This window comes from Amblyomma mixtum, chromosome 2 (assembly GCF_055824585.1).
Source record: "Amblyomma mixtum isolate Tamu chromosome 2, ASM5582458v1, whole genome shotgun sequence".
In the NCBI taxonomy this organism is placed as follows: domain Eukaryota; kingdom Metazoa; phylum Arthropoda; class Arachnida; order Ixodida; family Ixodidae; genus Amblyomma; species Amblyomma mixtum.
In genome coordinates this window covers 158,563,336-158,585,883 of record NC_143013.1, presented here as the reverse complement: position 1 = coordinate 158,585,883, position 22,548 = coordinate 158,563,336, and the positions used below count along the sequence as shown (strand labels likewise).

The window sequence follows — 22,548 nt, the reverse complement described above, 5'->3', positions numbered from 1 at the left end:
AAGACCGGCTCATCTGCCGGCAGGCGCTTTGTTGTATATACACTGGAAACATTGAGAAATATGCTTCCAGATGTAATTCCTCATTCACGGGAACCAAAAGTTCTCTTGAAGTTTGGAGACTGTCTTGTCGACTGCGAAATGTCCCATAAAATCATGAGACTGTACCACAAATGCCTTTCTCGTGCACTTGGGTAGTACGAACTAGAACACTGTTCTTCCGTCTCGTTCGAGTTTTCTCACTAGCCTGCCTTCTCTAAGGCTGTAGTCTTTTACTTTCGCCTTCTCTTCTTTGGTACGTGCGCTCCCAGGCTTCTCCAGAACGGTTATAAGTTCTCGCAGTTCTTCATCTCCTCTCTGAAGAACATTTACTTGATCGGCGAGTTCACATGTAATACACACTTCAAACCTGTCTTCAAGCAGGGAGTCCATTTTCAGGACGGCCGTGCATCGGCCACCCCTTAGCCGATGCTGCGTCTCCACCTCCCTCGAAGTCCGCGATGTTCTTACTCAGGTTATGCATCATATGATAGCTGGGTGTTGCCGCGCTTGGAGTTCCTGATGGAAGGACGAGTCGCTCCAATAGGCTTGTCAGAAGCCGGTCCTTTTCACGCATTGCGCTCAGCAGCTCCGTCACAGTAACGCTCTCGCTCGCCTTAGCGCCATCCTGGGCGTCGCTGGTGTCCACTCCTTCTCCAGGTGTATCGCTCATGATTCGCTCTGTGCACGCGCCCAAGTCACTGAATTCGCACTCGCAGTCTTCTCCGGTTCTTGTTGGCTTTGACCCCACTTCTGATATGTTAGTGATGACCAAAAAAGGGAAGGGGGAGCGGGTAAGAATACCCACACACACACAATTTTTGGGGAATAAAAACGGATATATTGTGGTTACAATTCAAGTTCGCGCACTTCAAAAGGGTTCGCACTGTCTTACACGCACGTCCGCTGAGATCGCTCGCGCACCACACACTCTCACTGCGCTTCTTGCCGCCGACGCGCTGCACTCGCGAAAACACAAAGCATCACAAACACAAATGGCGTCCTGACGGCGCCGGGATGAAATGGAAGAGGATAGGCAGGAGGACCGACCAACGCACCGAGCCACATTCACGTGAGCGCCACTCGAGGCAGGCGATGCGGTGTGCACTCTGGACCGACCGGCGCACCGAGCCAGATTCACGTGAGCCTCTTGAGTCGAGGGGACGACTGCCGCCGTCTCGACGGGGGTAGGCGCCGATGAGAAATTGCGTCGTACGATGGCTTACAATAGTGCATCTCTCACTGAGCAGCACTGTCCTCTAGAACCTTGACAGATAGGTAGAGGAGCCCCATCAACACATCAAGCAAGACTCCATATATGCAGTTTGGGCTAATTACAATATACTGTTAATTAAAGCAGTGACAAGGATTTACTGCTGGATTCTCTGCAGAGCAGGTCAAACAGCGGATACAAGTAAACAACAAAATAGAACGAGGTTAATATGGATGAAATGACATCACATAAAACAAGGAACTTGTACATTCTTGCCCATTCTTGCGTGTTTTGTACAGTTTCCGCTGTTTTCACGATTGTGACTCCTTAAAACCATATTCCTCGCTTAATCACGCTCGATAATGTTCGGCAGTGTACAAACATAACATCGTCCTTCAGTCTTCATATCAATGAACAAACACGGCGTTGCAATATCTGAGGGCCTGAGCACAGCACACGTTGTAACAGGTGAGCGGACGCACTCTCTAATGTGTGGAGGAAATTCTACACCACTCTGCTCCACAACTAACTTCTGACAAATGAGAAGAACTGTCTCAGAAGGTTCAACATCTGGTTCAAGCACATGCAGGATGTGGCGAACAAGCAAAAAATCCCCATACGAAGCCAGTACAGCAGAGGAGTCGCTTTTTTTTGCCTTTCTGTACTGCTCACTGTTGATTATAGTGCCTTCGAAGCTGATTCTGTGGTACTCATTTATGATGCTGATCGGCACACTCAAAGTGTTGTACACCACTTGTAGCTCCTGTGGCGTCAGAGATCCCTTTACTGGTGCACCGAAGAGACACACGTCACCAACCCGAAGAGCTTTTTTGGTAGTCCCATTGGCCACCAAGCTAGAGCAGAAAGACATAACCTTTTCTGGCATAGAAAGCATCTGGAGTGCTAGCTCTAATTCCTGCTCAATGATTACTCTCTCTATGATTTGAGATGGTCCCCCCTTTGCAGCATTAACCATTTTTGTCACTTTACCATTGCCACTTTCGAACGGAAAAGCTGAATGAGCCCATAGTGGTCCGAGATTTTTGACACTTGAAGTGAGGTGCAAAAGTTGATGAAGGTTGAATGTCATAAAGCGGGCCCCATACAGTTCTTCTGTTTTTGAGACATACGCTGTCAGCAGATTTTCTGAAAAAGAAAAGTCATGTAGCTATAGTAAATAAAATAATAAAAGTAAACAAATTCATGCTCATGTTTCTGTCACATATAAGGTGTTCAAAAGAAATATATAAAATAGCTGCTCAAATGAGTTACTTAAGCTCTTTATGTAATTATGAAAAAAGCTTTCAATTTTCTTGTTGTCTTAATGCACATGAAGGCCAATGTAATCGAACAATGAACATCCATAGACTCGTGCACAATCAGCGAAATTAATTTTCAGACTTTGAAGATCGCATCTGCGCACCTAAGAAACAGGTAAATTTAAGCACCTTGTTTCACTTTCACTGCACGCATTTTATGAAAATAAAAGCATGTAGTAATCATGCATCCTTTGGAAAAGTGGGATGGGTCCAATTTACCTGCACGCTGAAGACGTGCTGTTGATATCTCCATCATCAGCAAAGAGTAGATTCCTTCCATCAACAGAGCTGCATGTTTCCAAAATCGTGGCTGCAAAACTCCAAGCGTTACTGGGAGGCAGTAGAACAGCAGCCAGTGTTTCCATTCACTGGCCTTCCAGAAACACCGGTTAACCAGGGATCTCGGAAGCCGTGTGAAGCTGTGAGGTGGCCGGATACTCAAAAGTCTCTTGTCCAAAGTGGCTACGGTTGATGGAGTGCCTGCAAAAAATAGCGAATAATATGCACCTACGAGCAAGCCATATAATTAAGCATGAACCATTGCATTAGGAAAAACTACAATACAGCGTGCTGTTACACAAAGTACGTGCTGCTGACAGTGTCATGCGCATGTGGCATTTTAAGGTCTTGGCTTCACATGATCTGTACGTTGCATATAACATTGCTTCTTTTCATTGAAACAAAGGTGCTAATGGGGAATGGCAACAGCAAGCCAGTCGCAGTACAGCTAGGTACCAGCCTGAGAGTCGCTCCCCCCGTAAAACTGTGTATACACTACGATACCGTAGTATCATGAAAATAGCTTGAAAAGAAATAAAACAAATGATGCTGTGATACCGTCCAATCACGAATTGAGGTTGGTAAGTGGAATACTCACCGATGTAGAAAGGCTCATGAGAATTCGTCGAGTCCAGCCAATACTCTGTCATCTGCCTGGCAACGCCAAGCAAGACACAGTGCATGTACTCCACTGCCAGGCCATTGACGACATCAAAATTTTTCAAATTGATCAGAGGCGACGGCCCCTTCAGGCCATTCACATGTACACCATATTCAAGGGCCCGGTCCATATCCTGAAGCACACCGGCTGCCGTCCTTGGGTTCTTTATGGTAATTTCACGGTAACACCGAGCACCTGAAATTATGCACTTGAAATTAGTTCTGGAACGAACTTGATAAGAAAATTTGAAAGTAAAAACTGAAACAAAAAAGGTGGCGATATGCATACCGTGACAAAAAATCAAGCCATCATTGTAAACGGTTATGGCTAACAAGAGACATTAATCTATTGTTTAATTATATGGACTATTGATATGCTATATAATCAATAGCATAAGTAAAAATGTTGCTGTGTGAATATTTGCATGTATTTCTAACAGTTACCTTAATGATTTTAACAAAATCGATGCGAATTCTTGATGCGGCATATTATGGTTTTGCTGGCAAATACGCATGTCTTTTTGTCCTTAAAGCATTTCATAAAAGCACTTGTGTACCACGATAAGTGGGGGCCTGCATGGTTGATGTTTAGACAGTGATGTATGATATCATGCAAGTAAGACCTCTCATTATAGTTAAACAATGAAAATCATACCTTGAACCATTTCTCCGCATGTTTCACACCATGGGCAACCAAACCTTCCGTTGAATTGGACGTAGTTGGCCACTGCAGCACGAGCAGGAGCATCCAGTGTGCAGCAAATCACGTGGACAGTTGACCTTATAGTTTCTTGGCCACATGTCCACAAAAGCGTCCCAACGGATGTAATAGCTTCGACCAATTTGTCAATGAAGACACCCATATTTGGATGCTTCGGGCCGAACCAAAGACCAGCCAGGACTGGAGTTTTTTGGCGAAGCTTTGGAGGAAGCTCATTGATTATCAGCTGTATCGGCCATACCGACGTTTTTGAGGACTTGTACACCGGGCTCCCATCAGTATTAATGGTAACAGTGAGGTCGCCAGAAGAAATGTGTCCTTGGCTGCGGAGGTTTTTGTAGAGATTTCCAGTTGTTATGTCCCAGATTCCATCTTCTGTAAAATTTTGTTCTATCTTTCTCATTTGCTGTAGTATCAAATCCTTGCATGTTTCGATTTTGTGAAGAAGTTGCTTTTTCAAGTTAAGAATAGAAAAAAAACAACCTCGTTCTTTGAGCTGCGATTTTCTTAGCGCTCTTTTGCACGTGTCACACCGCATCTGATCTGGCACACTACAGTCGCTGCGCAAAAGGCTGCCGCAAACATCACAATAGTAGTGGTGTTCTACACTGCCGTTCACTTGAGGCGCCCATAGCTTCCTAAGCAGGTATTTGCTCCGAGGCAGTACATCACGCTCAAGACCAAACAGTCCGTTGATGAGCCGAAGCAAGCCGTCAACGGCGTCCCATGGCATCCCATGTGCAACCACGAAGGCTAAAATCATCACGATGGCGGCCGCTTTTGTTGTTGAGGAGCCGGGAAGAGTTTCGTCTCCGTATTCATCCAGAGTAGCACCAAGAGTTTCCTCATAGTGCATGGATTCCCCTACTCCGGCACTACACGCGCTTTCGTCGTCTTCGTGCGATGGTGGCACGTTGTTCTCAGTGCTGCTTGACGGACACGGCGAGCCACCGGTGACAGCGCCAGAGGCTACAGAAGCTTCGGCAGTATCGTCGTCCGTTGCGGCTGCTTCATTCACGACCTCTAGCCGCTGCCTGTAGCGACGCGTCGATGCAGGCACAGAAAATTCATGATCCTCGTGCAGGTATTCTTTGCGCCTCTTCCTCTCCGAGCGATCGCACATTGTGTAGAGTCAAAAAAAAAAAAGACACACGAAAAGTCAAAGCGCAACTTGTTCAAGTGCAGGTAACACGAACCATCGATAACGGCAAATGCCTTCACCCTACAACAAAAGGTAGTACATACAAATTAGAAATCGACCAGAATCAACGACAGGATATTACAACGAAGCCAGCACTTCGACATTTGATGGGCTAGCAAGGCATAGAGACATAGTTGGTTATATTAACTCTATGCATAGAGCACACGGGAGATGTTATACAGCGCCACGCACGAGAGCAGGGTTTCAACTGAACATTAAAAGAGTACAAAAAACTAAATTTTGGGTGCATGTTTTCTTGTTTGTATTGATGCGTAAGGCATTATTATACATGGGTTACCACCTGGTATTCTTCCTACTACCGCTACATAATTTATAATCGCATTTCTTTCTCGTGCTGTTTCGGTTTCGGTTCAACAGCCGACTCAGCACTACATCAACGTGTACTTACAGGTCAAGTGAGACATGAAAAACGTTCATATCATCGCTGCTTCCACATTTGTTGTCATTCCGGCTCTTGAAGAATGGCTTGAGCACTGCAGTAAATCAAAACGATGAAGCAGCGATTATATGGACGTTTTTCCATGCCTCACGTGACACAAAAGCACACACTGTCGTCACAGCCATCGTACGGGTGTTGAAACCGAAACCGAAACAGCACGACAGAAAAAAAATTGTTTATCAATTATTTAACAGTCCTAGGCGAATATCACACGGTGGTTCATTCATAGTGGTGTCTTCCGCATCATTGTAGAGAAGAAAGCATGCCACCAAAATTAGGTGTCTATACTTCTTTAATTCTTTACAGGGAGGAGAACAAAAAACAGAGGGAACGACAAGGGCGGAAGTGTACCACAGGATCCAAGAACCAAACAAAACCAACAAAACAAAAAGAAGGCAAAGCAAAAGCTAAGGGCGAAGCGCCACACGAAGTATACTCAAGGTGCATTATTTGGCATTGATGTAAGCGCGGCTTAGGGCAGCTTAGGGCACCATGGTCGCATCCCCTTTCAGCTCCAGCCTCTAGTAAAGGCACAATACTTGCTCTCTATCCCTTTGTGTTCCCAGCAGGGGTACGAGCGCGAGAAGAAAGCAGCTAAGGCGAGCCACCTGCTCTGCAAGCAAATGCAGTATTAACCCTCTCAACAAGTGCCGTTTACAACCGGTCTCGAAATCTGGTAGCAGCGAGAGTACTGCGGGCTAATTGGTGTAACATGACAAAAGTAAGTAGTGAAAGAAACAGGACGTGGTAATAACTTCCGGGGATTCCGGTTCATACAGATTAAGGGGCAGCCCCACCCTTTCCGGCCGAATTTCGACGAAGGCGAAATTCTAGAGGCCCGTGTGCTGTGCGATGTCAGTGCACGTTAAAGAACCCCAGGTGGTCGAAATTTCCGGAGCCCTTCACTACGACGTCCATTACAACGTGAGTCATTTCGTGACGTTAAACCCCAATAAACCAAACCAAACCACTTTTTTTTAAAATAGATACAGTGAAAGGCGACTGACTCATACTTCATCGCACTTGTCTCGCTGACAAAATTCTTTTCGCCTTCAGTAAGGTAAACGCGGTTGCTACTGGAAATAGCCTCTCGCCATGCTTCCAGGCTAGTTCCGTCTTTGGGAACACTAAAGAGCTAGGCCTGCTTCATGTAGCTTGTGTAGCTCCCATTGCAGCCATGTAATTATAATTTTCTTGCAGTAGCCAAATACGCGCAATATTCACGACAATGGACCGAAGCATGTGCGTCTCTGCAGTCTCATTCGAAAGGAGCACAGTCGGGTCCTTCGCATTGTTTGCACACCTGTGAGCTCAGCTCGGTCCTGAATCAGTGATTGCTACTTGTGGCACGATTACATGACACGGCTCTTAAAACCTTTGTGTGCGCCTGCTCCGAGGCGCAGAGCCGGCGAGCGCCCAACGTCGTCTGCTCGAGCAGACGACGCCGCTCCTCTCTATGGTCGGAAATATAGGTGCTTGGACAGCGAGCTGGATAAAAGCCTGTACCGTCTCAGAATTAAGTTGTTGAACAAAGATAATAGGGATATATCAAGGTTGGCTAATTTGATGACGAATCTGGCAAACTTTCTGCTCGTGCGCCATGAATAGGGGAGGCATCTCTCCGTGCTGCCCCCAGCGGCGGGGCCGTTTTCCGGTCACATGATTTTTTTCTTTCCTCCATGTGGCCACATGTTTGCGTGCTCGTCTCATGCTCGTTCGTCGTCGTTGTTGTTTGTGTGCTAGTGTGCTCAGGCCTCGCCCGCGTTGTTTTTGCCGTTTAGCTGTGTTACCTTTCATCGCAGTAAGACCGCGGTCGAAGATGACAGCACCGTCATACGCGTACGTTGAATACAAGGACGGCGCAAAAGCCATCGTGCATATTTCAATGGTGAAGGACTTCGAACCGAAGGACGTGTGGGAAGTGACAAACAACAGGAAGATTTATTGGCGGCCGGGCGATGGCGGCCATGAAGGCGAAGAAGGATTCTACGACGGCGATGTTGTGATTCTAGGACGTAAGTACGCATTTCAGATGTCGATTTTCTTATACCGCTATCTCAGTAGCTAATATAATATCATTCAAATTGAATAGCGTTAGCATCAAATATCTTTAATGAGCTGGCGCATGGGACATTGAATGTCGTTGGGTTCGAATGATGTCCGAATTCGAGCCGCTCGATCTCGTATTTCGATGATGTCTCCAGACGTCATGTACGCAGCAGAAACAAGGAAAGAGAAAGATAATGTGCGCGCCGCCAAAGTTTAAATTTCTTTAATCCAGTTCTGCTAAAAAATTTGTTAATTTTGTAATGAAACTATTCGCAAAGTAGGTTGTCGGTCGTGGATAGCCATTCCTCTCGTATCCGGCAGCGGCCGAGGACAAGGCACGGCCCTGCCAGGGACCGTCAGTCATTTTGGGTTCTATGCTTCTTGTTGGTTGGCGTTCCGCGTGCGTTTAGCTCTGGATTGCTTGAAGTTGTAACTTAGCTCCTCACGTTTACGATGTCATCTGCACGTTTCGCGTTTCTCCACTTTACACCATGTTAGTCATGTTGCATGTATATTATAGTGCCTAGAATATTAAGCACCATATCGTTTGTTTACGTTTATTGAATATTTCCTGTACATTGCTATTGCTTTTGATGTTCAAAGTGCGGCAGCGTGATCGTGTAGCTGCTGGCTGCGCCCGCGTATATGAAGGGCACGAATTTAAAAATTCATTCTTTTTAACCAGCCATAGGTATTATGCAGAGCGGCAAAAGGCGATGGTGTAGAGGGGGAGCTGAAAATCCAAAGGCTACACCTTATAGCTAACAGACCACAACTGAAGGTACCAATCAAGAACATACAACTGGAAGTATTCATGTGATTTCATGGATATTATTTGGTGTCCTACTCCCAGCTTCAGGGCGCAGGTTGGTGGAGGAAGGGCTAAGGCAATTACACACACACTGTAGCTTCTTGACATGCTTCATGGGCACCAAAGGTATTGTTCCTGGAAGGAGGGTGCTTGTTGAGATGCCAGCTGTACAGTAGCACTGCAAAGCAAATTGAGCCCCTTCTTTACTCCTCCTTAGATACCTGCCTGCCGCGAATTATTTTCAACTACCCAGAGCATTCAGTGTCCACTGACATTTCACGGCACACGGGCATTTTTGATTGTCATCACAAAAATACAGCTGCCACGGTTTGAATAAAAAATTAGTCTGTAGCGGTTTGCTTTGATCGAAGGGCACGCTGCTGTCTCAGCTAGGCTGGATAAAGATTAAAGAAAATCCAATCATTCTTTTGAATTGGGATGAAGTGAACATTGTAAGGAGTAGAGTATCTGTCAGTGTTTTCTTGTAATTCCTACTTTAATAATTAGTAGATCCTAGGCCCAATCCCCGCTGCGGCACCCGTGCGATTCAATGGGAGTGAAATGCACAAGGTCCCCCCATGTGCAGTGATGACAGAGCGTGTGACGTTGAAGAACCCCAAATTGTATAAATTATTCTGCCGTGGGATAAATTATTCAATAGCCCGCCACTATGGCGTTTTGAAGCCCATCTGCCGTTTGGGATGTTAAACCCCAAAATTCACTTTATAGTCGACATTAATAATTCACTCTTTTAATATGGGTTTGAAGAGTTAGACCAAAAATTTTTGCTTGCGTGTTCTGTTCTTTCAGATGATGTGCTAGACATTAGTATACATGAATTACATAGTGGTATTAGGCTACGACCACTAAATGATTTATAATTAGATTTCCTCTTTATGCTGGTTCGGTTTTGCTCTCATCAGCGATTTGATTGCTGTGACATGTGGTTCATGTTTCAGTCATGTGTAGCATGAAAAAAAAAAGCCAATATGACTGCTGATGCGTCGTACCGCCTGTTGCAGCAGGCTTGTTTGTGTTGCAGAAATTAAAACAAATTAACAACCTTAGTTTTTTAGCAGCTGTCATGACCTGAACACACACTGTTACTTGTCATTGCTATTGCTTGGTTGATGAACCCAAACCCAGAAAAAGCTTCAAGAAGAAATTGAATTATAAATAATTTAGTCGTAGTGGTTGAATACCACATTGTGAACCATCTGTATTTTAAAAGCCAACACATCCTTTGCAAGAAGAAAACATGTGACTGAAATTTGTGTCTATGGTTCTTTAAATGCTCAATTAAGATTTGGAAAGTTGTTGAGTGCCATGAAAATGGTGTGGAATAGATGCTTCTGAAAAACTACCCTTTGCATGGCTCAAGCTTGTTTTTTTAGCACAAATAAAAGCCCGTGAAAATTTTGGAAGTATTATGGGGCAGCTTGCTCCATGTGCTCAAATTCGCTGCGACTGCAGCACTTCTATCTTCGACTTCATAAAGGGCCACTTGTGTATCCCTTCTGCACTACCCACGAGGCTTTACATTGCCGGTGGTTTAGAGCTATGTGCTAGCAGCCGTTGGTGGTAAGCGTATTTCACCAGAGGTCAGACTACTACAGAAGCAAAGATTTATCACTCACTGCTGCTGCTTTTGGCTGTTGTCAATGGCCAATATTGAGTAGAGTGCGAAGTTCTGCTAGCCAAAAGAGGTAATGAAAATTACATTGAGTGGCTTTCACTTCACGTTGTGTAGCTGCCAATAGCAGTGTTGTGTTCCTTTAGCGTAGCAATGGTTTTAATTCACACTGATTACATTCTTACATCAATCATTGTCTGGCCACACACACCACAGCTCAGCAGCATCTCTGTCAGTTCACACAGACGCACACGTAACTGTTGCTACTGGGTCGGTTGCTGGGGCAGTGGCTCCATCTGCCGTAATGTGCACGACACACATGCATACACAGCATGCAGAGTCGGGACGACAACAATTAGTGGCTCCTCTTTGATATAACAAATTAGTAGCTGCTGCTGCGCTGCTTTAAGGGTGTCTTGGACCGTGAGAAAAAGAACAGAGAAAATGCTTAAACTAAGCAGAAAAAAAAACGATGAGTGCCAATATTTCAGTGGCGCATTTTGGCCGGCTGCCCGCAGAATAGATGTTTTCTTTAAACACGGATGTAATAGCTGTGCTCGGTTTGTGGGAGAAAACCTCAGTAAAGTTTTTGTCACATGGTTTGTACTTGCACAGTCCTTCAAGGCTTGCAAATATTACTCAGTAAAATTAATTTCTTTTGCAGTTGACAAGGCAGACCTCATCAAAAGGATGATGAAGAAACGGAAGAGTGTGCCACGCACAGTGATAGAAGAGGCAAGCCACCGGGTCATCAATCGACCATTAGAGGTAGCCTTACTGCTCATGTGAATTCTGTAGCCTTTGCATTTAATGCACTACTGTAATTTTGTTTTCATATTTGTTTCAAGGCTCATCAGCTGAATCCCACAGCAAAAGAAATGAAAAAAAGTGCAGCTTCTGCAAAAAGAGCAACAATGAAGCATATCGCCAAAAAGCGGGCACAAGCCTGTCAGTCTGGCACAGACAGCGACGATGACGTGGTGCCTGGCAAACTGTTGAGGAGAGCTGAAAAGCGGATCTTAACGCTTGAAGAGAAACTCAAGACATCAGAGAGGGCCCGGCTGGATGAAGTGCAGCGAAATCATGAGCTCCAGGAGCTCGTGGGCACGACCATAAGTAAGTGGCTAATTAATATTGCAAACATCTGATTGTCCCAGAAAGAAAAAAAAAATAAGTGGCTTTTGCGCTGTTTGAAGCAGGCAGCATAAGAAAGATGTCGGCAATGCAGTAATTTTTATTTTTGGAAATAAAAAATATGTACTTTGCTTTCAGTAAAACCTGTGTCTAGTGTGCAGTTTGACTGAGCATTTAGTGTATGACTTTGCTCTGGAAGTGCACAAGCAGGATATTAAACCATTATCTTGCAGTGAAGTGAGTACTGACTATAAATCATTGCTGCAAGGGGCTCCTGGATTTGATTGGCAGGGAGTTAGGAACAATTTCTCATCGGTTGCATTTTGCAAGCCATGCTTGGGTATTTCTGAGGCGAAAATATCAGACATTTAAATCTCATGGCTGGCAACTGTGCTAAATATCGATTAATGCCCACTGAAAGCTCTTATTGTGGAATGTCCAATTGGTCATTGTGTTCATGGCTTCTGCAGGGCGACTGGAACACAACGTGATGGCTGCACTAGCATGCAAGAAAACGCAAGCAGCTTCGAGGCAGCCATCTGAGGTATGAATCACAGTACAATAACGTTGCATTATCTCTCATCTACAGATATACATTCAGTGTAATGAACCTCATACTATATGTGCAGCATATTTGTGTCGCTTTTTATGTTTAGGTAAAACCCATATGCTCACTTGTGTCTCGATGTGCTCTAAGAATTAACTAGCTAACATAACGCATGGTTGGCAACATCTTTAAACTAATTTTTCATTTTTAATGCCTTCCTAGATCAGGGTCCCGAAGAGAAGACTGAAAGATTTAAAGCACACTGATAGGAAATCACAGTATGATTCTAGAGATTGTACAGCCAATGTAAGGTGGCTATTTCTACAAAATAATTGCCTGCCTATGGGTAGCACAACATGGCAATCCTGTAGCCATTCAACGCCATGGCGATTCGAGGCATTCACCGAAATATCTTTGCTCTTCGATGTGTTGAACGCTTTCTTGACACCACTTTCAGGAGACTGACTTTGACCCAGCCAACCGAGGGCTGCAGAGTCCAAACTCAGCAGCCCGCTCCCAAGATTCAGTCATGGAGATGGTACTCCCCCAAGAGGCTTGTGAGAGCTACCAGCAGGAGGCCAGCCCTGTGTCTGAATATCTGGGGCCAGTAATTGCCCCTCCGAACACAAACAGAACTTCAGGCACCCCTGAGAGGCAAGAGGTGCCACCAAACCTTCAGCTGTCATCCTTATGCAACAGGCAGGCCAACCTGCAAGAGCCAGAAGAGCACCAGCCTTCACCCAGGTCGCAGATTCAAGTAAGAGGCTCTGTGTCTCTTGAAAGCTTCACAAATGCGGGCATCTTTTTGTGCTACTGAAGTCATTAGGTCTCCTGATAAACAACCAGTTCAATTCTTTTTTCGCGGCAACAAAGTTTTGAAACATAGGAGTCAGTGCCCGAGCATTGAAAATGGCTTGTAGATGAGAGGAATACCTTAGTTTCGAAGCACACGCAGGAGCTGCCTGCTAGTCCCTTTTTACACATATGAATAGCTGCATGCAGCTTTGGTGCCGATGATGATTGCTGTTCTTTCAAAGCGATGGAGGAAGTAGCAGGAGAAACCGGACCACAGCACGATGGAACCTACCAGTCATGCTGTGCAAATGAAGCTTTTATTATATACCACTTCGGCTGCTGAATTCTGGATTTTCTCTTTTTTTTAGCCTGTGTTCTGTAGTGCAGGTAGTCTTGGACCAAGAAGAGCCATCAAAACCTGAAGGCATTGAATATAGTTGCTGTCACTGTGTGTAGTGTATATGTAGATTTTACTATCAGAAATGCTTTCATGGCTCATGCACCCACGTGTAACGATAATGCAGTCGGTGCGCGTTCTTGTGTGTGACGCTGGTCATTGCTGCTTGCATGTTTTGTCATTTCCCCTCTCCCATAGTTACGTGTAGCCTTCTTGCTTGCTTAAATGAAGCTTTCACTGTTTCTTCTCTCCTCTGGCTTCATAAGAAGTAGGACTCTTGCCCTTATTTCGCTGCCTCTTATTTTAGTTTAACAGCAGCTGTGGAGGCTGACTGGCGATCATAATTAGTGCTGCTCCGAGTAGACATGAAGAGGCCATATTGTGAACTTTATTTTGGTTAGAGGTCTCGAGCCCTAAGACCTCAACCCTTGGTAACTCCTCTGCTTATGTAACGCCCTCTTTGGCACACCCGTTTCTTTTGTCCGCAACTTGTTGCATGTACTCCCATCCATATGCTCAAGTTGTCGCTGATGCGCTCACTGCATTCTTTTGACCTGAAGGCTAATGAGTAATTTCATGCTAATTGTGGTGCAAAGTTTACTTCAGTACGCCCATGCTAGACTCAAGAGTGAGCTGCTGGTCATGTTGGCAAATTTTCTTCCTGTTTGTAAGCATTGAAAGAGGATATGCGGCTTTGATTTCTACTAAAATGTGTAATAAATTGCAGACACTCCAGCCAGCAGCTGCTGGAGGCGACACTATTTCAAAGGCTCCACTCTTCGTGGCTGTGGATGGAAAGGCAAGCTCAATTTTACACTTTACAACAAACTGCTTTTCACTTATATTTGTGTGGGTGATGATAATCCTGAATAGACACCAAATTTTAGTTGCATATTTTCTCCTTTTTATTAATGTTTAAGACATCTCAATAGATGAAAAACAGCTGGTATTTCCCAACAACTGAATACTTTATAATTGACATTCTTTGAAAAGCCAAATGATGGCTATAATGTCAAATGTCAGTGTAGTTCACGAGGTATACAAGAAGCTTAAATTTAAAAATGTGCCTTAATTAAAAAAAGGGGGGGACTGGTTTTAAAAGGCCACTGCGATGTTTTCTTCGGTGCGTATTAATCACATTAAATTGAATCAGCATGCGTTCCAGAGAACAGTGTAAAAAGAATTATTCAAATCGAAGCATGCAAATGAGTTATTACTTTTAAAATTTAAAATAAAGAGATGAGATGAAAACTCGTTTCGCTCGCCTGTTTCACCCACCCAGTACTGAGATAAGGCGCTACCAATTGGAACTGTGCCTAGTAGGCAGTGGAAGCTTGCATGCGATTTTAGAGCGCAGCTCTTTGGCGTCCGTTCCTGGGTTTCGCGTCGGCGTCGGCCTCGTAACCAGCTCCGCCCCCCTTTCATCCCCCCAGTGCTATCGGCGTCAGCGGCATCAGTCAGTCACTGCTATCTCTTCCCTCCTCCCTTTATTGTGTTGTCCGCTTGCTGCGCGCGCTTCTGCCCCCATCGTTTGCCGCTGGGTGTACACGCCGCCCCCCTCCCCCCTCTTCCTGCGAGTCTCCGGTTGTCAAAGCGCCGGCTCGAACTTAATTCCTTTCTTCGCTCCTCCTCCAATGCAACCCCTGTGCGTTGGCAATCAGAGAGCCAGATCGGTGGCGGCGGATCTGTATATGTGCACCGCCCGAGCCGAAATTAAAAATAAAAAAAAATTATGTGATAGCGCATACATGTGTTGCTCGATTTATTTGCCTCAATCTATCGAAAAGGTGAAACAGCTTATTTGCTGCGCTCAAATTTCGCATTAGGAAGTAACGTAATCGTCGGTAATTTTTTGCTATGCTGGTGCAGCCCACATCTGAGCATTTGGAGGGCAGGGCAGAGCCCAACAAAAGAAGCTCCTAGATGTTCCTTTGTTGGTTAGATTTAAGGTATCCCCCTCCACCTATTATCCCCACCCTCGCCTCCCGTCGTGTCTGCCCTTTCTCCACATTTTTGGGAAAGGTGTGTGGACCGGCTTTTTTTTCCTGCCTTGGACTTCGCGAGTCGAAATATGACGAAAATGTTATTTTCGCAAATTTTTGGCTCTCGAAACCTATGTCCCCCCTCACATGCTCAGGTGGGAAGTGAAATGTTTTTAGAGCATGTAAATGGCCGACCCTGGTGCATTTGACAAGAGCTTTAGCATTGCCCTTTTTTTCTTCAGCAAAATGGAAGGTCAAGAAAAAAAGTGTGATGTGTAGGCGAGCACTGTGCACCTAATGCAACGCTATTAAAGCATTCTCATTTGTGACTTGGTAAAGCACTGCTAACTTTATGCTGCCTGCTCTGCCCATGACAGACTACAGTTGAATGGTGGTTCTGAGGTTAGTGGCAGTGGCTGCTTTTATCAGTCAGCAAAACGTAGCTGTCTTGGGCAGTAGTGTGAACAAGAACCTTGGCAGATTTCTCGAATAAAGATAAGAAAATGATGCTCTCTCTAACCTCCTCTTTTCTCACAGCGCTCAGTTAGAACTGAGTACTTTCATTGAGTTGGAATTTTCAATTGAGTTCACTAAAATGTTTTGCTTCTTTTGTTAGGTCCACATTGGCGATAACTTTTTCATCGACGCTGAGAGATGGAAATGGATGTCCGCGGCAAGCACAGACTCCCAGTTTACCAGAGAAATCATGCGCTACTTCTGGGATTGAGCGACGCTGAAGAACAGGAGCGTTACAGGAAGAGCTGGCCAATACAAGCTGAAAGACGGGGCCCCGGCAAAGCCAGCACTGACGCCCGAAAAGCTCAAAGCAGTGCGGAGTGAGTAGGCTTACATTGCTTAAATGAAATCTCAATGTGATTCAACGAATTGTAAAGGCTTGAATATGTCAAGCTTTCAGCTAAACCATGTCAGGTTCTTTTTTCCGTCACTGAAATCTTGAATGGTAACGTAATCGCCTTCCTGCTTTATTCTTTAAAACAGTGTTATCAGTCTCTTTTGCTATTTTTATTTTACTAGTAGCCTTTCAGCACTACATTATGGCACCCGCTGTGTATAAACAAAAAAATGGGGACACAGGCAACTACTATGTGTGAACTCGGATGTTTTCGCCATGAGGACAGAATATGGCATATGGTCCCATGCACAGTGATGTGATTGCTGCGCCAAACTGTGCCAAAAGGCATAGCTTGCAACATGCTGCTACATTAGGCCAAATTACAAGAAGTCTGCGCCAGGCCTGCACCGGAACTCCGTATTTCCATGGGAACAAAATTCTCGGGAGCTGCGTTTTATCCCTCGTGAACATATGTATGCTGGCCTGGTGCCCGTTGCTTCCCAGAGTCATGAAAACAGGAGCGAAATAGGCCTGCAGCACACAGGGATTTACTCTGGTCATCCTGCGGCGGGGAGGGTACGCTGGGTATGCGCATGGCACAAACATTCACAATTGGTGCCGGCCATGAATTCCATGTCATTGCTCGGCATAGTCAACTGCACGCAACTTCAGTTTTGCATCGTCATGTTGAGTGAGAACAGTAAGAACAGTGCACGATGCGCGCAAAGTCATACAGGTGCCTCGCATGCGACGCTAAAATTGGAACTCTCGAGAAAGTGACTGTACTGGTGCAGCGGCGGCACTTCACGCCGCCGCTTTAGTATACTGCCGCATTCATCTGATTGATGCAAGATTACTTGTTCATAGCTGCAGGGTAGCATTTTAAATAGTTTTAGCGTAGTGCGATTCGCATCATCATCATCAGCCTGACTACACCCACTGCAGGGCAAAGGCCTTTCCCATGTCTCCCTCCATTTAACCCTGTCCTTTGCTAGTTGCCGCCACTGTATCCCCGCAAACTTCTTAATCTCATCCGCCCACCTAACTTTCTGCCGTCCCCTGCTACGTTTGCTTTCTCTTGGAATCCACACCGTTACCCTTAAGGACCAGCGGTTATTTTGCCTTCGCATTACATGCCCTGCCCAAGCCCATTTCTTCCTCTTGATTTCAACTAGGATGTCATTAACTCGCGTTTGTTCCCTCACCCGCTCCGCCCTCTTCCGATCTCTTAACGTCACACCTGTCATTTTCCTTTCCATAGCTCGCTGCGTTGTTCTTAACTTAAGCTGAACCCTCTTTGTTACGTGGAGGCGATTCGCATACTGCTACCGTAAACCGTGCCCACGTTGAGCTATCTGCACGTGCTTTGATCGCCTTGAAGAGCGCACATCGGCCATTGTGCAGGCATAGTTTTGTCTGCGACTCATCTGCGAAAGCGGACCATGCTGTAGTAAAACTATCTGATAACTTGATTGTTTTCTTTTACACATTGTTTTTCTTTTCAAACATATCTGCTACGAACAGCAAAATATGGTGTGCGGTGACGCGTGACACTTTGTCCTATGTGAGTTGCACCGAGCTGCTCCGTAGTGGCTTCGGCCATCTTATCACTGCATGTATGTATAGGCGCACTAGGTCCATTCAAGAGGCAGAATAAAGCACGTCAGGACAGCGTTGAGATGTCGTGCAGACTGGGTTATTTTTCGCTCCAAGGGAACAACATAAGTGGGAAGGAGGAAACAAGCGAGAGAGAGAGGCACGGTTCCCTTTCATCGCGTCCCCCACATATGAATCCAGTGATGGACCCGAAGTGTCTTTTTTAGAAGTGAATAATAAAAGTGTTGTACTTTCAAGGCAGGCGTTCTTGGAATTTTCAGTGATTGCATCAATTTAACTTCTTTCTGCATCCATCTGTAGGATGTCTAATTTCTGTGCAGCAGTCATTCCTAACAGAATTAATTGTTTTGAATAGCCAGTATATGTTAACTAGCAAGCCTGCTTGGAATTGGAACAAAACTTCATTTTGTCATGCTTACAAAGGGCACATTGTGCTGAAGACCACCGATTCAATGTGTGATTAACAGTGGCTTGTGTTTATCTGCTTTTTTGCGAAGAACAGAATTTTGCCACTTTTCTTTTTCAGCTGCATTTCGAGATTTCTTGTCCTTCAATCACAGTGACTTGAATCGGTTTTCTGATTTGTATTTTTTTTTCTTTGTAGGGGCTTATGGTGCATATGTGCAGGGACACCCGAATGAAAAGCGCAGTGAGGACGAGAGGATAAAGTTCCTGAACAAACATCTGGCCTCCATGCTACGTGACATGCATTAATAAAGGATGTCCGCGAAAGCATTGCAGTCCTTCAAGCTGAGCTTTAGAGCACCATCCTTTTTACGCATGCGTGGTGCAGCAACATTATGATGCATATTTTGAAGACATTTAAAAAAAAATTTTTATTATTATTTACAAAATACTGCGGACACTTGGTCCAAGCAGGGTGGGCGAACAAGTCAATCAAACAGCAAAAAACGCAACAGTTCAAAAAAAAGAACAACACAATACAGCATTAATTGGTTACAACTCATGAGACAATGGTTTAACTAGCTGATTCTAATCTGTTATTGTGCGTGGAAAGAACGAAAACTTGTCTGTTCTAGCGAATATAGGGGTTAGAGAAGTGGAATGGTGTTGACGAGTTTGTCTGGTTGGTGCCGGCGTTAAGTATGATGAGGGATCCAAACCAAGTTTGTTATGTAATAAGAGAAATAAATTCTAACCTAAGCTTTCTTCTCCAATGTTCAAGTAGTTCAATTTTATGAATCTTGAATGCAAATACCACAAGGTTAATGTGGATTCACAAGGCAGACCATTGCCCATGGTACAGGCATTGTGACATTTCTCTTTTTCATGGGCTTCATGCATGGCCAACATTGCTGGTGAGCGTAGCAGGGTGAAAGATTATGTCTATCTTTTGCCCTGCTATGCTCACCAATATCGTTCCCTACAGAACAATGTTTTCCTGTGCAGGAACAAATTATGTAGATAGGAGGCCTGCGTCTTTTTTTAAAGTACATTCTGGACATCGACGGTAGTCCCCAGATGGTGACAGCACGAGTGACTATTTGTGTTGATAGGTTAGTGTCTGATTATATGATTTTTTTATTGTGAGTGTCGTTACGGTGGAGCAATTGCCAGCAGAAACCACAAGGCTAATCCCACCTGAAGCATACATCTCAACTCATGTTCAGATTGTGATGCCTGGTCGATGGGTAATTAAATTGTGGTACCGTGATCCAAGCATTATGATTCTTGTAGTACATCATGAAAATAAGTCTGAAACTAATAACATATCTCTCTCATATTACCCTTTAGTTTTATGACTTGAAATTATGCCATCATGCCTCGAGTATGCATTGCACACCTTCTAGCTGTACGACCTCGTTGACTACACGACCTCTTACGGTGTACGACCTCTTAGAGTGTACGACCTCTTAGGGTGTACGACCTCTTAGGGTGTACGACCTCGTAGAGTGTACGTCCTCATAGGGTGTACGTCCTCGTGGGGTGTACGTCCTCATAAGGTGTACGTCCTCATAGGGTGTACGCAGCAATAATTGCGTACAGAATTCTCATACATATCTTGTACATTTTTTTTCAATAGGGTAGGCTTGCGAGATGACTCCGCGTACCATCCGACGGCTGTGCAATGTACGCTGCCACAGTGTCTCTTGGAGAACCACTTACTTTAAGCTGGTCGAGGTGGAGGGCGATTGTCTCGTGCGGGGTAGCGACTGTTAAGGTGTTATTCACATGGGTGGATGCTGAGTTGAAAATCCCATAGGTGACGTCCAGCGGTGCTGGTTTGCATGGCTTGCGTGAGTGGCTGCCACTTGGTAGCTTGCATACCGAGGCCTCTTCTTGGTCGGAAAACGACCCATATAGCGCCGTGAGGGACTTACGCAATTTGTTTACTTCGCAGTTGAACTGCGTGCATCACGAGCAGCTGAATGAATTAATGAATAAACTTTTGTTAATCCACCGACAAGGAACTCCCAGATCCCCTCCCGCAGACTCAGGACTAGTGAAGCTGCTTCACGGCTTCAGCCGCCAGACGGGTGACTTGCTGCAGGATGGCGCCGTCCTCGCTCCGTAGCAAAACTTCCCAGGCTTCTGGACTGTTTGTTGATGCCGGCGCGCGGGGAATTGCCGCATTGCCATATGATGTTATCGAGGGTGCCCCTTTTTCCGCAGTTCTTACATTTTGCGTCGTTTGCATCCCCCGTCTGTGTCAAGCAGACCCATACCGGGCAGATGTTATTTACGGCTTGTATCCTCCTCCAGATACGCGCCTCATTGTTGGAGAGTCGCCGAACTCCAAGACATCGGAGTGGTCGAGAAAGCGTACTACTATAGATGAAGTACTTCCTTTCAAACAGTCATGAAATTCAGAGATTTCGAATCCCCCAAGACAAAACTAGCGAGCAAGGGCACCCTTCAGAGATCTTTCCTATCCTCGTTTCTATTTGATTCAGCATTGAGTGCACTCCCCCATTTCTGGATTGAATTCAAGTCTTATTGTTCAGCCGGTACGCGGGCGATATAAACTTCTGGATAAACAAAGGTAGCGACGCGGAGATGGAACAAATGCTGCAAGCTGCCGCAGAAACAGTAGCCAGGTACGCCGCAGGCATAGGTCTATCATTAACATACTCCGCGGAAAAATCGGAATTTTTTCGTCTACAGCCCCGGGAAGAAGACGTAAACGTAAAAATCGATGTAGAAAGCAAGGCCGTCCCGACAGTGGATGAATTTAGAATTTATCAATCTTCATTCACGGAAACGGACCAAACGCAACTACACGGCGGAAGTAACGGGTAACAAGCGGGAAGCATAGAGCGGCAGTATCGGCAGTGGTAAATAGAGCCAATGGGTCAACAGCCTAAGTTCCAATGGCGCTCGCTCAGCGTCAGTACCCGACCGCATACAATTATTAGCGAGAGCTAAACAGCCGCATGAAATATCGAAAAATGTACAATTTCAGAGGAAGCCATGCGCATCTTTAAAATGAACCTAATTAATAGCGAAAAATCCGTAATGTGGACGCCTGCGCAGGAAATTGCTCCCGGCAACGAGGCTGCGCACGGGCTCGCTCGGGATCTGTAGTGCCGAGGGGTAGTACAGCAACGCGAATAGAGAAGATTAAAAGATAGATAGCCACATGTAACGAGTGTACTGAACACTATAAATCGCAGAGGACATTTGAATTCTTCGATTTTCCTCACGCGCAGCTGTTGTTGAGGCCTTTATGTCGGCTTCAAATCGGAGGAGCAGCCGACGCGGTATTCTTAGCTGCAACAGACGCTGCTTGCGGGAATACGGCCGGTGTTTTCGCGTTTGACTCCACCCTTGTACGCACGGAGTATCATAGTCCACTCACTTCGTTCAAGGTCTTCGCCCCTGGGCTTGCATCTCCATGGCTGTTGGGGGTAGTTGTACTGCCCTTGAGTAGACCAGCGTGGCGGTTAGGCTCGCCTTGTTGAGGGGAGGCTTAACTCAGCGGCGTGGCTGGCGGAGACGCTTCCACCGGAGAGTTAACGTAGATCACCACGCCCTGTTCCTCCAGTGGTAGATTAAAAAACGTGTAACCCAACTTCTATGAATGGAAGAACGGTGGAATACATTCGCCGAATTTCCTGCAACGAGCATACTTAAAATTTCTCTTCAACCATATGTAAACATAACATACAGCAAAAGCGAACAATTTGTTTTACATAAAAATTAAATTCCATGTTTGGAATCGCCTTCCGAAGATACTTGTTGCCTGAAGATTTGTTCCCCTTAATTGAGAAAAAAAATCTAGATCGAAAGCAGAACAGCGGCGCAGAAAGGAATAAAGGACGGAGTGAAAGAAGAAAGCATGAACGAGGTGCCGTTATTTTGTTGTTGTTAGCGGTTATTCATTAATAAAATTAAAAATGGAAGAAAGATTTTCTTAGCCGCAGCATCATTCATCAAAACCTAAAGCACCTGGGCTGCGACTATTTATAGCGGGAATAAAAGAACAAGGAGAGGGAAAGAATGGGGAAGCGATAGTAAGAAAGGAATGGGGTTGTGCAGCGATATACACTTTGTACAAATACAAGATATGGGAATCCGCTGCGGAGGGATCCTGAATGCTGTCGACTAGCTAGGGATCTCTTCACATGCACAGACATCGCTTCACACACGGTGGCTTGAGGAGGAAAACTGATAGGGGTATCTGTCACAGCCGGTGTCGCCGCTTCTGCGAACGCGGTTGTTGCTACGCGCGCCTGTTTTCTCTTTCCTCTCATATATTTAAACTCTGCTCTACCTGCATGTGGCAGCGGTTGTGGCTGAGCACGAGCCAGTGGGAAGTACCGTGCTGTTTCCTCTTCCTCCTCCTTTCATTCGCAACAACAAAACATGGCCGCCTTCTG

General features: G+C 45.3%; 2 protein-coding genes across 2 annotated transcripts; both read right to left on the bottom strand.

Moving 5' to 3' along the window:
* Window positions 1–1,595: 1,595 nt before the first annotated feature.
* Window positions 1,596–4,086, bottom strand: LOC149361395 (uncharacterized). Its single transcript, XM_089568066.1, has 4 exons — window positions 4,065–4,086; window positions 3,446–3,703; window positions 2,788–3,048; window positions 1,596–2,395 (listed from the first exon to the last, which is right to left on the bottom strand). The coding sequence occupies exons 1-4, from the start codon at window positions 4,084–4,086 to the stop codon at window positions 1,596–1,598; spliced, it is 1,341 nt and encodes a 446-aa protein (XP_089424192.1).
* Window positions 4,072–5,362, bottom strand: LOC149361394 (uncharacterized). Its single transcript, XM_089569506.1, has one exon. It carries the CDS (start codon window positions 5,349–5,351, stop codon window positions 4,143–4,145), a length of 1,209 nt encoding a protein of 402 aa, XP_089425632.1. The 5' UTR covers window positions 5,352–5,362; the 3' UTR covers window positions 4,072–4,142.
* Window positions 5,363–22,548: the final 17,186 nt, after the last annotated feature.